Source organism: Marmota monax, unplaced genomic scaffold (genome assembly GCF_021218885.2).
Source record: "Marmota monax isolate L192 unplaced genomic scaffold, Marmota_monax_Labrador192_F-V1.1 WCK01_AAM20220418_F8-fsc00019, whole genome shotgun sequence".
Classification (NCBI taxonomy): Eukaryota; Metazoa; Chordata; class Mammalia; order Rodentia; family Sciuridae; genus Marmota; species Marmota monax.
The window spans coordinates 6,642,609-6,660,646 of record NW_026695242.1 but is presented as its reverse complement, the minus strand read 5'-3'; the positions used below and the strand labels follow the sequence as shown (position 1 = coordinate 6,660,646).

The 18,038-nt window shown below is 44.0% G+C and overlaps 1 protein-coding gene across 3 annotated transcripts in view; it reads right to left on the bottom strand.

Moving 5' to 3' along the window:
- Positions 1–5,721: 5,721 nt before the first annotated feature.
- Positions 5,722–18,038, bottom strand: part of Micu1 (mitochondrial calcium uptake 1) — a 188,595-nt gene continuing 176,278 nt past the window's right edge. For all 3 annotated transcript variants that reach the window (XM_046419603.2, XM_046419604.2, XM_046419605.2), the window contains exons 11-12: positions 8,119–8,208; positions 5,722–6,857 (exon numbers count right to left, since the gene is read on the bottom strand). In XM_046419603.2, the coding sequence (XP_046275559.1) occupies positions 6,700–6,857; positions 8,119–8,208 (248 nt within the window). In that variant the 3' untranslated portion in view covers positions 5,722–6,699. The remainder of the gene's footprint in view (positions 6,858–8,118; positions 8,209–18,038) is intronic.

Genomic DNA, 18,038 nt, shown 5'->3' with positions numbered 1-18,038 from the left:
AGAGGTCTGGAACAGGACAGTCGGGACAGGAGAATGTGAAGAAGTGACTTATGGGGTAAGAACATGAGTTATCTCAAAAGCCACGTGAAGCAAACATTTCAAGACTGCAAACCCTTATGATTCCTGCTGATAAAGAAATCAACTTCTTCTTTAAAAGACAGCCCAGTAATACAGACAGAAAGCTAAGATTTCTATAAATTGATAGGTCCCTAATGTGTTAATGGATAAATACTGGGGCCCCTTTCAAACAGCCTCTCTGAGGTTTGTTGACCTAAGATTATAATGTCTGTCTTCCCTTTCCTGCTGAGTATCATGAGGCCCCCTCTTCCCTTTCCTGAGTGCCATGAGACCCACTTCTGTTGATCACAAAGTACTTCAGTCTGTGAAGAGGATACTCAAGTGGAATAAAAATCTGTAATTTCAGTGTGTTAAGGAACTGGATTGTGATTACCCAGCTTCTGGCTGGTGAGCCATGCCCTCTTTTCCTGCAAAGCATATAAAGCAGGAAAGTTTTATTTAAATTTCAAATCTGCAGTCAGTTCTTGAGCTTAGTTGTCAAGGATCTGGATCAGCAAGGGCCTGGAGGCGCGGCTGAGTGTGCTGTGGTTGAGTGCAGTTGTGCATTATTTTCCATTCTTCTTCCTCTGCTGCTGGGCTTACAACCTAAGTGTTTCTGGTCCTTATATGTAGATTTTTTTTTAATCTCTCTGGCAACCCAGGGATGCTCTACCACTACACTAACCCTAGCCATTTTTTAAATTTTTGAGACAGGGTCTTGCTAAGTTGCCCAGGCTGACCTCAAACTTTCGGGGTGGGTGACCACCTCAGCCTCCTGAATAGTTTGGATTTCAGGAGTGCACCACCATGTCTGGCTTGTTCTGTACATTTTGTTTAAAAATGAAACTGGTGTGTGAAGGTGACCTGAAATTGTACTTTCTTCTAATGGTTATTGAAATCAAGATAACATGACTTTGATCTAAGGGGAAAATCTGGCAACTTCTTCCAGATCAGCTGGGATCATAACATCTATGGGAGAAGGAAGCTGAGCAAGAGAGACAAAAGTCCTCAATTGCTGCCTTCACCGATATCTAGAATTCACTGGAAAAGTGAATCTTACAGAGAATTCAGCATGTCCTCATTTTGCCCCCAGGCCTGAACCCACCCTTGTGGTAGGTGACCATCAGCCTTCAGATTTCCATCCTCTGAGGATACTCAGAATTCACAATCTCGTGGTAAAATGCTTCTGTCCCCAACAGTATCTTCCCCAACTCTACCAAGATGCATCTCACCTCCCCCCTATCTGTCTGCCTGTCCTCCTTAATTATCTTTTCCATCTGTTCAAATCCAACTCATTCTCTAGGGCTCAGCTTAAATCCTCTGTGAGAGAGAGGATTAATTTAATAGTATCGTATGTCTACACTGGAAGCCAGGTCCTGTGCAGAACTTTAGGGAATCAGAGATACACCACAAATAGGGACAGAATCTGGCAGTTTATAGACCTGCAGCTTGGCCTAATAAGGGAGACAGGTATTAAAAGAACAAAAGAGGAAAAAAAAATAACAGGACAGCGTGGTAAGTACAATGATGGGATTGTTTGTAAACTCCAGGTGGCTAGAAGTGGGAGTTGTTGTTGTGTGTGGGGGACCCGAAGGTTTTCTGACTGACGTCTAAGCCAAGGTGTGAAAGGGCCTTCTCTAAGCAGGCTTGGTGGTGCAAGCCTGTAATCCCAGTAGCTTGGGAGGCTGAGGCAGGAGGATCAGGAGTTCAAAGCCAGCCTCAATAACTTAGCGAGGACCTAAGCAATTTAGCAAGACCCTGTCTCTAAATAAAATATCAAATGGCTGGGGATGTGGCTCAGTGGTTAAGCGCCCTGGGTTCAAGAAAAACAACAACAAAAAAATAAGGGCCTTCTTCAGAAACAAGTTCTGCTTTCAGTTCCCATAGCATTTAAGCTTGGACCCGCCATGGACACCACCTTCACTGATCTGTGCAGTCTGTGTCCTTCGCTTGCGAGTCTGTTACACCCCTAATGTCCAGCTAAAACAAGGGGGAGTGCCTCAGCAAGGACCTGGTACCTCACAGGGCCTAACACTTGTTAAATCAATAGAATACGTGAAACGCAGAGGCAGGTTTTTCTCCCATAAAACTTTTATGCAGGCCTTCCCTGGGCTAGCCAGAGGGATATACTCCTTCCTGCAGCTTCAGGAAGAATTGGCAAGGCAGAGGAATGTACCCCACTTCATGTCCTTTGCTTTCATGCTTGCTGCTCCTCGGTGCCCACTGCTGCCTCTAAATGTGACCCATCACTAAGGCCTCTTTTAGAAACTGCAGGCTCCAGAATCTTTCCCTCGACACCCTTATATTAAACAATGGTATTGACTAGAGGTGGAGGAAAGGGGGTGATGCACATGTAAACTGTGGAAACGGGGTGTAAACCTGGGTCCTGCATGGACTGGGTGTTCTACTTTCTCTCAGGCAATAGTGGTTCCTGGGTGATGCGACTAGAAGAACAGAAACTGCCACAGAATGTCTCATAAAAAACAAAACAACAAACTGGATATGGTGGCACCCATTTGTAATTCCATCAACCCTGGAGGCTGAGGCAGGAGGATGGCAAGTTTGAGGCCAGTCAACTTAGCAAGACCTGTCTCAAAAATAAAAAAATAAAAATATGAAAGAACTAGGGACATGGCTCAGCAGCAGAACATCCCTGGGTTCAGTCCCCAGTACTGGGGGTGGGGTGGGGGTGGGGAAGCACTATGCTGTAATGGTGTGATATTCCCCCAAGTCTCCCCCATGGTGCCTGCCTCAACTCCCTCCTGACGGCAAGCCACAGAGACTAGCATTTCTCTTTTCCAGGATGGGTCATAAAAACACAGGTAATTGGCATTTGAAAGATAGAGGACTGTCTTGCTGAGCCCTCAACCTCTGGGATCTGAACCTATCTCCAGGTAGACAGTGCTGAACTGAATTAGAGGATACCCAGTTGGTATCTTTTGCAGAACTGATGGCTTCCATTGCTGGTGGGGAGAAATTCCCATGTCTTTTGAGGCCACAGAAGTTTTCTTCTTTTGTGAACGTGTAGTAGGAGAAAGTGAGTTTGTGTTGGTTTTTCTTCTATATCCACTGCATCGTCCTCTAAATGGAATACCTGCAGCTATGGGAAGGAGATTTCAATGTATGAACCTTTTTAATGGAAGTGTCATTTTGGAGTCATGTGAACGTTTACCTATTAAAACAACCACAAAGCAAACCTAAACCTCACATTGAAGATGATGAAAATAATTCACTGAGCGTACAAATTACTAGCTAGCCGTGATGGCACATGCCTGTAATCCCAGCTACTGGGGAAGCTAAAGCAGGAGAATAGGAAGTTCAAAGCTGGCCTGGACAACTTAGGGAGGTCTTTTATCAAATAAAAATAAGAAAAGGCTGTGGACGTAGCCCAGTGGTAGAGTGGTCCTTGGTTCAATCTCCAGTACCACAAAACCAAAACCAAAACCAAAACCCCCAAGCCTCCCTTCCCTGTAGTCCAGTGAGGCCCTGCACTGAGCCTTCTTGCCAGCAGATGGCACTTGAAGCCTACAAACTAAGCCACTCTGCTTCCTTCCCTTTGAGTTGCTGGGGCGCACAGACCCTCACAGGCATGGGCTGCCCTAAGGCTAGCAGGAGTGCTGGAGCCCTGGGACCTGGCTTCGGGCTCCCAGCAATCTTCCTTGTCTGGAACTCTAGGTACTGGCTGGATCTCTCCTTTTTCATAAGCGTCCAAAATAATTCCAGAACCTATTCTCCAACCAGAGCTAAAACCAGGCAGGGCACCAAAAGCCATTAAGATAATCATTTTATAAGATCTCACACATTCTTAAGATTCCCTTTCTTTAGTAACAAACTGCATGTTCTCCCTCCTGGTCTTGGTGGATACTGAGCCCAAGGTTGAGGAAACCTGGGTCCTCGCTGAGTTGCTTCCTTCCCAGAAGCCTTCCAGAGAGAACTGGACTGAGTTGTGTCTTATAGAGAAGTGAACAGCAGCTTCAGCCCAAGTCGAGGATGGCTGTTGCGGAGAGGCGTTTGAGGCACTGCTAATGTCATTTATCTAAGAGTTATTTTGGTCTGAACTTTGTGGGTGTCAGTCTCACAAAAATGACCTAGAACCAAGGAGGGCTTCTTAAGGAGGGGACAGTTTGAGCTAAGTCTTGAAGGAGGGGAGAAGGTTATTTTAAGTAAGTCTAAGAAACAATTTGAATAAGAAGCACAAAATCAGCTTTATGTGTCGTCAAATGCTCCCTAGCTTGCCGCATGCTACCTTGCCCGCCCATGGGCCGCCATGGAGGACTCTGACTTCTGGGTACTTAGCTTGTACTTTTCCCTGCTTTTAGTTTTTTTTGTTTGTTTGTTTGTTTAGTTTTGGTTCTGGGGATTGAACCTAGGGCATTTTATCCGTGAGCTACATCCCCAGCCTTTCTTATTTTTTTGAGATACGGTCTTATTGAGTTGCTGAGGCTGGTCTTAAACTTGAGATCCTCCTGTGTCAGTTTCCTAAATTGCTGGGATTACAGGTGTGGTCCACCACACCTAGATCTTCTGCACATTTAACCTCTGTGTGGTTGTCACCTCTTCCTGGATACCACATCTCTTCCTCAGGCAATCTTAGGAGCTGAAGGATTCAGCTGGAATTGCATGACCGAATAGGTGCCCTTGATCCTGGGTTTTAAGATGTTGCAGGTGGGATCCTTACTTTACCTGCCAGGCTCTGGCTTTAAGCTTCAGAGCACTCAGACCAAGCAACAGATCTTTCTTTGTGGGGAATGAGTGTCCCATGGAAGCTGTAAATGGGACAGCTTCAGGCTGGAGGAGGGAGGATGGGGGAGAGTAATTTCGAGATTCTGAGGTCATTTTAAGAAATGCTCATATTTCACTGATGCCTCAGGCCCAGGGCAATGAGCAAGGCAAGGCTTACATGTGGACACCAGGGACTGCCCATGAGAGGAGAGGGCGGAAGATAGATGAGGTAGGACAGCAGCAGGCTCCTTGGAGAAAGAATCTAATCTCCCAGAAAGGATGTTAGAAATGAGGCTGCTAAATTGTTTTGGGCGAAGTGCTGGGCCTGAGAATTCCTTGTGGAGTCACAGGTACAGATGGAAGCCTCTGCTCTGCCCTGGCTGGTGGGCACTCCTACCTGCACTCAGAGCCAGAGCACGCGGCTTCCAGTGTGGTGATTCTATTGGATCGGCCATGCAGGAAGCACGATTGAGGGGCTGTGAGAATTCTGGAGCAGAGGCTTTCAGACTGGGAAGGAACCTTACAGCACATTTAGCTTAACCTACCTATCATTTAACAGATGAGGGAACAGATGGGAGATGATCTGCTCAACACCACACGGAGTGGCAGAGTTGGGTTCATCACACAACACTGGTTGCTATGGATCTTAAAATGTAGGTCCACCATATGAGATGACTCCTCACATGTTCCACAGCCTCTCTTAGTTTTTTATCATGGAGGATGAATAATCAAAGGCCGTGGCTTAAAATGAAAAGTAGTCAAACTGGCTGGGACAGTGTTATCACAAACTCCAAACATCCTCATTTTTCGTCTGTGCCTCAAGTTGCCTTAAATCAGACTCTGGTAGGAAGAAAGCAGGTCTGCTACTAGTGAAACCCAGTGGAAATGTAAAAGGAAAAGGGCCCAGAAGATCCTAAAATAAAGGAGACAGCAGACATTGGGGATGGTTATTGCAAACTGTTATAATTAAGGTGATATTTTATGAGTGTTAAAGACAGAGGGCAGACAGGCTCTGCAGCAGGCCCTGGTTTTGGAGGCCCATTCTGGAGAGGAGATGGCACTTGCAGAGAACAGAACTCAATCACTGCTGTTGATGAAGCACAGAGTCACAGTAGAGGCATCTTAGGGATCCTGAGAGGAAAAGGAGGAGTGGAGAGTGTCATGAAGCAATTACTTTAAATTCCGAATCCTCCTGTGCTGCCACTGAGCACATGGACTTCCTGGACAGGCCTCAGTGTCACACAGTGTCTGATACAGATCCTTCCTTTGGCCCAGGCTACCCACCAGCTCAGGATGCCCAGGTCATCTTCATAAGCATTCATCACAAACTTCCTTTTGCCTCCCAGAGATTTTCCTAACTTGCGTCTCCACCCCCCCAATTTTTTTTAGTTGTTGATGGATCTTTATTTGTCTTTATGCGGTGCTAAGAAATGAACTCAGTGCCTCACACATGCTAGGCAAGTGGTCTCCCACTGAGCTATGACCCCAGCCCCTAACTTGCATCTTAAAAGTACCAACAGGAGGAAGAACTGGGAATGTTCTTGTTAATATAAACCCACAGCAAAAATGATTAAGAGCTGGATGCTTCCCAGGGCTGGCAGGTGTGTGGATGGTTCCCTGCATTCTTAATCTGTAGGGTGCTTGGATGGATGCTGTTGGAGAAGCCAAGGTCTGACCTTTTAAGACTTGTTCATGTTTTTGAGAATGGACAGGAATAATCACTGGGAATACTCAGAGCCTAGCAGAACACTGGGACAGGGGAGGGTGAGGAGAGGAAGTTGGCCGCATCCTGAGGTCACTTGCAGGAGGAAGGGAGCACTACTCCCAGAAGCAGCAGCACAAAGGGCTATGTTGAGGCTTGGCTTCAGGGGCCTAGGTTGCTTGGGTGCAGAAGGTGGCCCCTCTTGTAGTTCTGGGTTACTACTTGGGCAAAGCAAAGTCCCAGGCAGTTTCCTGTGCACATTTCCACATGGCCTGCATAAGGCGGGTGAAGCCCATGTCCTTGGGCTTCTCTAGGCCTCTCATCAGTCGCTGCTTCATGATGGAAACAAATTCCTTATTGCTCAGCTCACCATTACCTAGAGGAAGAAGCAAATACAACAGTATAAGTGGAGGCCTTGGAACAAAGCCACTGAGAAAATTCCACTGTTCGCACACCATGTGGTTCCAAAGCCCAGTGTGTCTCACAGCCAAATTCAGTTCTCAGGGCTTAGGATGAACTCGTTTGCTCCTTCCTTGATGTTTCCTACTACAATTCAGTGACAGTTCAATGTAGTGTGACAAATTCCAAATGAGAATATAGTATATGCCAGGTAATAAGCTTTGTGCTTTGTCCCCTTGAAATACTCCCAAGTTGTAGAAGAGACATATAAATGTCAACAGTGTGGCAAATGCTCTCATGAAGTAGACAGGACTAAGGGGCACAGAGGAAGCAGTGTGGCTGCTGTAGAACCACAGTAGTAAGGTATTGCTGGACAGAGGTCGGGATGGCAAGTAAACTCAAGAGAAGGCAGGAGACAGGTCCCCAGGTCTTTATTCTTGCCTCTGTCTTTGCTTAGGCTAATTCCCCACCTGGAAAGCTTCCGAATCTCACTCTCCTTTACCTGGCCAATTCCTGCTCATCCTTTGTGATTTCACTCAGGGGACAATTCCAGGAAACCTTTACTGATCTGTGTTTGCACTACCCACAGCAGGCCTAGATATTCTTCCTCTGTTTGTCTTTATTCTCAACACCTGGCACAGGACCCGACGTACACCATACTCCATCTTCTTTCTGGAGACGTTGAAATACTGCAGTGCTCCTTATCCACTGTGCAGCAAGTTGGGTCTAATATTTTTGTTTTCATTTGTGTGTGTGTGTGTGTGTGTGTGTGTGTGTGTGTAGGGGTGGGAGTACAGGGAATTGAACCCAGTGTCCTCTACCATTGAACTACATCCCCTGCCCATTTTATTTTTTATTTTGAGATAGGGTCTTGCTAAAGCTGAGGCTGGCCTTGAACTTGCAATCCTTCACAAACGCAAGTAGCTGGGATTACAGGATTATGTCACTGTGCTTGGCTTCATTTTTTTTTTTTTTTAAAGAAAATTACATTTATTAGGAGTGCAATCCAGGAAAACAGATTCAAGCAATTTTGAAAATGTGCTCCATGTTTAAGATCCTTATGGTCATAAATTGAAGCCTGCAGGCAAACTGGAATTATAGGAAGAAATGGAAAGCACACACCAGGGCCAGGGATTATATTTTTTGATCTGACGACACTGAGGGATGAGCTATGGAAGAGGGATGGATTCACAACGTCCAGAAGGGCACTGCTCCTGACCCCAGTGGGTCCTACTCACCATCACAGTCAAAGAGTGCAAATACCACATCACACACATGGTCTGAGAGTTCCACTTTAGCCACTGTCCTGGCCACTTGTTGCATGGTCACTGAAAGAGGAAAGATGCAAAATCAGCACAGCAGAGGGCCTTCCATTTTGCTTTCTCAAACTGCTCAAAAATTTTTGACTGTATTTAAGTCACATTTAAGGAAATGAAAATTTAGCTTTTAACCTATAACTCCCTTTCCTTTTCACCTCAGGTTCTATTCTTTTCTCCTGTGCTATACTTTAGGAGGTCTATGTAGTTAGTTAAGAATGCCTGATATTAAATTCATAGAGACAGAAGGTAGATTACCAGGGGCCAAGGAGCTTGGAGGGTTAAACTGTGCTTGATGGAAATGTTTTGGAAATAGTGGTGACAGTTGCATGACACTGTGAATATGATTAATGCCATTGTCTTGTATTTTAAAATGCTATTAAATACATCACTTTAAACAATAACTTTAAAAAAAGTGAAAATTCACATAATATTTAAAGATGGGATTCTAACAGCCTAAAGCAAGCCATGGCAACTTTTCTAATAAATTATCATCAGAAGAGTTTCTCAAAGCCACACCTGATATTGTATTAGTCTCCTTGCATTTCCCACCTAGCAATTTTTAAAAAATTGGAAAAAACATGACAGCAAGAAGTCAAGTAAATAACCAGGCAGCAAGAGGAAGGGGAGGCGAGAACAAGGAGGCTGATCTGCCGTGTGAGCTTCACGCTTCGGTTACTGACAGACAGCAGAGTGAGCTCCTTGCCCTGCTAGGTCCCTCTTCCCTACTGGTTCTGCATCAGTCACTGTCGTCTTCCAACAGTGCCCCTTGGGAGAAGCTGTGGCCCTGTCTCACTGAATCAGTATTCAGCTTAAAAAAATATAAACAAACACACTTTTTTTTTTTTTTGGCTTGGGTAGAAAATCTCTTTTAGCTTTCTATTTTTTCTTGCTCGGACATTTACTGTTAAATACTAGCAATCACGTAAGAATGGGGTTCTCATGAAACACAAGCCTGGAAGGACCAGGAAGTTTCCAGTCTTCTTTCTCAGTTATTCTCAAATTTGGTCTATCTACACCTACAAATTATGCTCTTGCTTACAGACCCACTCCTTGGCTTTTTCCCCTTCCTGCAGTGCTGGGGATGGAATCCAGGGCTTCGCACATGCCAGGCGATCTCTCTACTACTGAGCTACACCCCTAGCCTTACAGATATACTCTTTAAAAAAAAAAATTTTTTTTTTTTAGTTGTAGATGAACACAATACCTTTATTTTATTTATATATTCTTATGTGGTGCCAAGCATTGAACCCAGTGCCTCAACGTGCCAGGCAAGTGCTCTATCACTGAGCTACAACCTCAGCCCCCTAGACATTCTCTTAAGTGAAGTAATACATGCCGGAAAGAAAAGAATTGATTTCTATTTATGAATCAACTAGCAATGAAGTGTTCTCTATAAGCATCAGATTAGATTAATCCAGAAGCAATATGAATTTAAACAAGCTCAGTGTGCCTTCTTTGCTTGTTTCCTTCCTATAATTTAGTTCCCGTTACCATCCTGTGTTGCCTTTTATTTCTCACTTCACATTCATCACCTCCATGCATTCACCACAGTGCCCCCAGGGTCAGCACAGCAGTGGGAAGGAGCAAGGTTTGGTTCCATTGTCACCTTGCAATATGACCCTGGTGGAGTCATTTGATCTCTTAAGACTTCATTTTCTTATATTCAAATAAGGGATGCCACAAGATAACTTCTGAGGTGGGTTAATAGTGCAGAGAATAGTTTACTGGTGTTTTCTGGAGTGAGGGTGTGATGGAGGTGCCCAGAAAGAGCTGAATCTTGAATTGGTAAATGGTAGAGAAAAGGAGACTAGGCTGTTCAGGAGGACAGGAGGAGCTTGTTTCCTCTTTCTGTAGCTTTGGGTTCTCCATTTCTCTGAAGATGCAAGTTAAAGTGAGGGAGGAATCAATAGCCCTGGAACTAAAAGACTTAGGTGGAAGAGACTGTGGTGGATTTTCATGAGATGCATCCTGGGGAATCAACAAGACCACAGAGTTCTAAGGGTTAGAAATTTAGCTCTGCAATTTTAGATACTTGCTTTGGCTCAGGAAGAACTGATTCTTGCTAACTACACTGCCCAGAGAAGAGACTAGCAATTTTTAAAAGAATTAAAATGGTGACAGCTGGTCATTATACTTCTCAGTAGAAAAATTTATTAAGGAAACTCAGTTCACCTCAGAAGACTGCTCAGTGATTTCAAACTGTGATTACCTACTGAATCCCCCTCCATTGCCACAGAAGAGTGCCCTGAGGAGGGGGGATCTGTGCTTTTTGTTAACCATTTCTCTTTCTGCATGTCACATCTCACACTTTTTTTCCTTTGGTGGTTCTGGAGTTTTAACCCATGGACACTTTCACTGAACTACATCCCCAGTGTTTTTTGAGACAAGGTCTCACTAATGCCCAGGTGGGCCTTGAACTTGTGATCCTCCTGCCTCAGCTTCCTGAGGCAATACTGGGATTATAGGTGTGTGCCACCATATCTGGATCAGTCTCACAGGTTTAATAGCTATAACCGACTATCTTCCTTTTCTCCTACTCACTTCTTCACCTCTCTCAGGACAGAGTGCCTGAGGGTGACTGTCTCGACATTGCAAGACTCCTTCCCATAGACATGGAGAGCCTCCCTGTAAATAAGCTATTAAATAATATTCAAGGATATCAGTAAAAGTGCTTGACAGTTTTTAGTGAAAAATTCATTAAACTGGTATTAAGAGGTTGTAGAACAGGGACCTCTGGGGACTGCAGCAAGACCACATCACCAACGACCTGTGTTCACAAAAGAGCTACAGATTATGTTCCATCTCACAAAGAGGGCGCTGGTGTCCTTCGTACTCTAGGAGGAAAAACCAGGGCTGCCAAGTCATTGTGACTCAAACCACAGGGATGGAACTGGCCAGGGAACAGCCCAACTGGGGTGCCCTTTGGCAGTCCAAGATCCTTAGATAGGCCCCTGGGGTGTGAATCAGCAGGAGGAAACCAACTTACTAGCTGGTGAGCTGTCAAACTGGGAGCCCTTGGGACAAGTGGGATGACAGCAGATTACAAGGCAAGGGCTTGACAGCTGGTCCTGAGAATTGGCTCATTCATACTGCTTCCAAAATCTCTGAATCACAAAGCCATAATTAAATCACAGCAAGCAGAACAATCCCTTCCTCAGATCTCAACAATCCCTTCCTCAGATCTCAACTGGTGCAGACCAGTTGTAGGGTCCTGGAATTTTGGCCTTCCCTGTTGGTAACTGTGATACTGTGAAATATATATCTGGTATTCTTCCCTATTTCCTGACATAAAACTGAAAATTCTTGGACTCTCCAAAGTGGTCTATCTTTTTGTATGGTAATGAGATGACTGGGGGCTGGAAGCCCCTATGTGGCTTCAGCATGGTACAGTTGGTCACAGGAAAGATCAAGGCCCAATTAGGAGGTTGGGACTTTTCCACTCCGCTCTCCAACCTCTGGGGAGGAAAGAAGGCTGAAAGCTGAGTTGATCACCAATGGCCAACTACTCAATCAATCATGCTGATGTAATGAAGTTAAAAATCACCAAAGCATAAGGTTCAGAGTATTCAAATTGCTGAACGTGGAAAGGTTCATGGAGGGTGGTGCCCCTAGAAAAGCCATGACAGCTCTATGCTCTTTCTCCCAAACCTCTCTTGTACATCTCTTCACCTGTATAGTTTGAAATGTCCTTTATAATAAAGTAGTAAACACATTTCCCTGAGTCCCGTGAGATGTTCTTGCAAATTAACCCTAAGGAGATGGACACGAGAACTCATTCATATCTGGTCAGTCAGGAGCACCGGTCAAACAATCTGGGGCTTGCAACTGACATCTGAAAGCAGGGGACAGTCCTGGAAGTCTGAGCTCTCAACCTGTGGCATCTGATGCTATCTCCAGATGTGCAGCATCAGGATTAAACTGAATTAGAGGACACCCTGATGCTTTCTGCTACAAAATGGATTGTTTACTTTCTGGTGGGGAGAAATCCACACATTCTGAGATCACAGGAGCCTTCTGCATTGCTCACTGTAGTGTGAGAGCAGAGGAAACACTGTTCTTCCTACAGAGTTGAGGCCAACTGATTGATGGTTGAAATTCCAGTTCGTAATCTGAAAGATGTCCACATGGAGAATGAAGGCACCATGAAAAAAAGACATCCTAGGTTTCCAAAGACTATATATTCCTTTTGTACAAATCTGCCCAGGTGCCCTACAAGAGGCATGACATGAGATTTGGTGATTTCTATTAGATTGGGGTTGAGCAATGGGTTTGTAGAAACAGGCTCATTTGGCACTCAAAAATCTGGGACCATTTGATGTTTTCTTTTTGGTACTGGGGATTGAACCCAGAGGTGCTTAACCACTGAGCCACATCCCCAGCCCTTTTAAAATATTTTATATCAAGACAGGGGTTTACTGTTTCTTAGGGCCTTGCTAAGATGCTAAGGCTGGCTTTGAACTCTCAATCCTCTTGCCTCAGCCTCCTGAGCCATTGAGATTACAGGTGTGCAGCACTGCGCCCAATAATGGCTGGCCGGCTGGCCTGCCTTCCTTCTTTCCTTCCTTCCTTGCTACCTCCCTCCCTCCCTTCCTTGGTACTGGGGAGTGAATTACGGAGTGAGTGTTCTACCCCTAAGCTACATTGCCAGTCTTTTTATTTTTCACTCTGAGCCAGGGTCTCAATAAGTTGCCCAGGCTGGTCTTAGACTTGTGATTTGATCTTTCTTCTGTCTCAGCCTCCTGAGTAGTTGGGATTGTAAGAATGGACCACTGTGCCTAGCACCACCTGTTTTTTTGAAAAGCTCATGCGGAATCTGAGTTGTGCCAGGTCCTCAATTTACTCTCTGGTATGGTTCATGACTGTATAAACAATAGAAAGAAAGCCATGCTGGTTTGTGTGATATATCAGAAACTATATTACATAAAACTCATCACCACAATAGTTGAGCAAGTGAGTTCTGGAGTGACAGGAGACCAAATGGCCACTTAGAATCAGATAATCTTAGAAGCAAAGAGAACCCAGAGAAATCCAGGATTTTTAATAACTTGCCCTAGGTCACGAAGCTAGTAGGTAATGGCGCTGGGTCTAAAGTTAAGCCCAATATGCTTTCTCTTTTCACACTGGGTCCACTCAATCCCTTATATGGATAACACCAATTCCTCTATGAATCCAACCATCACCCCAAAGAAAAAGAGTTCAGATGAAGGAAAAGCCAAATTGGGGAATACTCAGTGCTTTTGGTCAAAGATGAATAACTGAATAGCTGGGAGTTGGGAGAAGCCAGCTTTAGAGCTTGGCCACAGATCTGACTGCTCCATAAATGCAAGGCACTTAGCATTCCCTTGGAACTCATACTGATAATTTCAGAGACAAATTAAACAGAGACCCAATGAAAAGCACATATGACAAATGTGGCCCTGGGAGTTTTTCCCAACAGCTGCCTTTAATGCACAGGTACAGCTTGGTTCAGTGTGACCCAGTTAGGAGCTGCCTGTCTCCCCCAATGTAAAGGAGTCTGGAAAAGTGACCTGACATGTTGGGCTGACAGTCTCCAGCTGTGTGGCCATGTGATTATTCCTGCCTTACTGGACTAAGGCAGAGAAAATCAAAAGCCAGCTTGCGAATGCCAAGGGGAAGTAAGGGGAGATACTGTGCCACAGCCCTGGAGAGGCTTGTGATGTCTCAGTTTCTAGATGGCTTTGAATGGAACAAAGGAGAAGATTTTTCCTTGAAGAGCATTTGTCCTTTCTTTTGTGTCTTCTTCCGAGGCACTTGGGCAAATATGACACACATATTTTAACCTGATTTTGGAGTGAGATGAGGGGAAAGGACAGCACTGAGGAAAACCAGCAATTAAAGGAGCCCAGAGCAAGGGTGGCACTTGCTAGCCGGGTTCTGGCAGCACACCTTTCTGCCAGAAGTAAAGGTTTGCCTTGCAATGTGCCCCACGCCCCCCCAAACGAGCCATGGTACACTAATAATGAAAATGAGGACAATTCCTTGTTCTGCATGGCCCTTTTGAACCCCAGGCAGGTTGTTCCCTCTATGTGTTCAGTCTGCTGCCCCTCAGAGGCAGTACTGCCAGTCCCGGCTTCTAATTTATGGAACACACCACAGAGAAAACTTGTAGTCAAGTTTTCTGAACCTCAGAGCATCATCATCCCAGATGATGACTTCAGTGGGCTTTTGCTTAATTTGGTAAATCTAGTTTAACAGTGAGATTTATTCTATCATTTAGTATTATATTGAGCTTCATTAAAAAATACTCATTATATCTTGTTTACAAAGGAATCTCTCTCTCTCTCTCTCTCTCCCCCCCCTCCCTTTTTATTTTTTGAGATGGAGTCTTGCTAAGTTGCCCATCTCAGCCTCCTGAGTACTGGGACTACAGGTGCATGTCACCACACCAGGCTTTGGGCAAGCATTTCTACAAGAACCACTGGACAGTCAATAAATTTGGCTGACACACGAGGGAACGATCCCAATTTAGTATGTTCCACTAAGACTGAGAAATACACAGGTGAAATATCTGATATATTATCAAATAAAAATGGGTTAAATATGGAATAGTATGGATTTAATAGGAGATACAATTTGGATCTGAATTCTAAAGAAGTAAAAAGACAGAATGTTCTAGATTGGTGTGATGCAGGGTGGGTGTGGAGGAGTCAGTTTGAATAAAGTAGGGGAAGCAAAGAGGAGCACTACAGCCTGACTCAGGAGCTTAAACAGAAGATGCAAAGGAACCTTGCATGAGTAGGGTCTTGCAGAGGGCCAGAGGCACCTCTATGCAAGGGAACTTTGATAACAAGCAAGTTCTTATCTGGACACCAACTTACCATATTAATTTGATTTTCTCTTTCTCAATCTTTAAGTATCCATTTTTTTAACTTTCAGAAAATTATGTTTGATTAGGCAATACATTCATCTGTTTCAAAATTCAAACAGTACGAAAAGGTAGAAGTCTCCATTCCACCCTTATCCCTCATCACTTAGTTGTCAGAGGCAAACAATATCACCAGTTCCTCCAGAAATATCACACGGACAGAAAATCAAGTATTCTTCACCACAGACATGGCGGTGTACCAAATATAGTGCTTTGCTTTACTCATTTAACATGATGCCTGAGAAATAATTCCATACTGTTGAGAGCCATCCATGGACTATGTGTGGAACAATCAGCATGGAAGCCCATTGAACAGGAAAATCTGGTATTTGAGAACTTCCAGTGGCATACCCACTGGTTAAGACCAACCAGATACATGTGAATTTCTATTCAGCTCTGCCAAAAAAAAGTCCCACACAGCATCGCAGATGGGGGTAACCTGCTGCAGCCATATAGCCACAAAGACTCTATGGGTGTAGCCTGCCAAGATGCCAATCAACCTGTTGACTGAAAGACATCCCGAAGCAAGACTCCGCCCTTAAAACCTTATCCCTGCTTTGATGTACCCCCTTAAATAAACCACCAGAGTCATTTTTCAGTTATTGAGCTCCAGCCCCTGTGTGGGCTGGACCTATCAGGCGCTCTGCTTTAAAACTTATTCTTTGACTCTGTCTTTTATTTCTTCACTAATTATTTCAGACTCGATATTTTCAGGTGTCGTATACCCTCCTGGGCAGGAGGAATTGCCTGGGCAAGGTGCTGGCAGCCTCTCAACACCATACCAGCACACAGACAGCTTCTTTTAAGAGTTGCAAAGTGAGCATTCCACTGGCTGGACATCTGTAATTTATTTAATCAGTTCCTCTTTTATTCTTCTCAAACTTTATAAAATTATTTCCTTGGTGGACTGTTTGTTCAGCTCCAACAAAGTTTGATTCTAATGGCTGAACTGAGAGTAACTGATACATTTAACTTTGGTTTGTTGAAATGACATGGAAGACTAAAAATCACCTTTACCAGGATCTTATTAGACCTTCAAAGGCTTCTAAAGATAGTAATCCTTGAAGCCCCTACAAAGCATTGCTTGTAATAAATATTCATCTCTATATTTTCCTAGTATTGGTGTCATTCTTGACATTGTTCTTTTCTGGCTTTCCCTCCATCCCCCCATGGTATGTAATGCTGGCTGATTTTTTTTGGGGTGGGGCACTGGGGATTGGGCACAGAGGTACTTTACCACTGCCACAAACCCAGTCCCCCCCTCTTTTTTTTCTTTAATTTTGACACAGGGTCTCACTAAGTTGCTTAGAGCCTCACTAAGTTGCTGAGGCTGGCCTTGAACTTGTGATCCTCCTGCCTCAGCCGTCCTGGCTGATTTTGTCCTTACTATCTATTTATATGTGGATGTTCTGGGCAGTTTATCCTACCCTAAACTCCCCTTTCTCTCACAATGGTAACCATGAATCTCTAAAGCCACTCTCCTCCTCTTTGGGGTACTTATATAACTTTTTTACTAAATCATAATATATTCAAAGTGATATAATTAAGCCAGAATCAACCTTTAGAATGCTAAGTGACTTCAAATTTGGGAAAATAAACCAGAAAAAAAATGCCTCATAAAGCAGACATTTATTTCAGATTTTGAGCCTCCTTGCCTACATCATGAATAATTTTACTTTAAAAATTGATGGCTTTGTCTTAAATGAGTGGAATCCTGGCCAACACTCCTCCTCACATATAAATGTTTTTATAAAATGCAATGATGAACTGAAGCACAGGGGCCTGCCTCCCACAAAATTTAAAAGAATTTATAAAATAGAAGGTTTTTCTTTCATAATCTCTTCCCCACACATATCTGTGACATTTCTACCTCCTGCCTTCACGCTCTTAGTTCTCTGCTGTCTGGGGGGATTCTTATTCTGAATAGTAGGATGCTTGTCTCCCTCTGTTTCTGCCATCACATTAAAGCACTGAGTCCCCTTTATGATACTCTAGGCTCTTCTAGCAGCAGTGGGCACCATGTTCTAAAGAGAACACAGGTGTGGAAGTCACTGAACATGAAATTCTACTCTACTCTGTGTCATATGATCAGTGATTTGAGCAAGTCATTTTCTTTCATGTAGGTTACAAACTAAAGTAATTAAGAGTTTGAACAAAATGGTTTCTAAGCTCCCTTCCAGGCAAAAACTTTGACTGTTATGTTATTATTGTTTTTAGATAACAGTGCAAAATAGGGGCTGGGATCGTGGCTCAGTGGTAGAGCGCTCACCTGGCACATGAGAGGCCCTGGGTTCAATTCTCAGCACCACATAAAAATAAAATAAAGATATTGTGTCCAACTACAACTAAAAAATATATTTTTTTAAAAAACAGTGCAAAATAGCTTAAATTAATTTATGTCTTTATCTAATCTTCAGAAGTCCTCAAAGAATAAAATTAAAAGATGGGGGCTTGGGGAATTATGGCTGGCATGGTAGATAGGATTCTGAGGTGGCCCCCAACATTCCCACCTGTGGTTCACACAGCCTGTATATTTCCCTCCCCTCAAGTGTGGGCAGGGCCTGTGAATGTGACTATCACTCTGGTAATTAGGTTACTTTATATAAAAAAGGTGATGGACAGTCACCCCATAATTACGTTACATAAGAATCCACTTATGTAGACAGGGAGAGGGATTTTCCTGCTGGCTTTGAAGAGGTGTGCTGCTGTGTTGTGAGAGGACCACATAGTGAGGACCTGCTGTGGCCTGTGAATAGTCAACAGGCAACAAGGAAAAGGAGATCCCAGTCCAATGATGGAAAGGAACTGAATTATGCCACCACCCTCAATGAGCTCGGAAAACCCTGAACTCCAGATGAAAACGCAGCCTTAACGACACTTTGATTGCAGCCTTGTTAAGACTCTGAGCAGAGAATCCAGAGGTGCTGTACCCCCAAACTCTTGACTTAAAGAA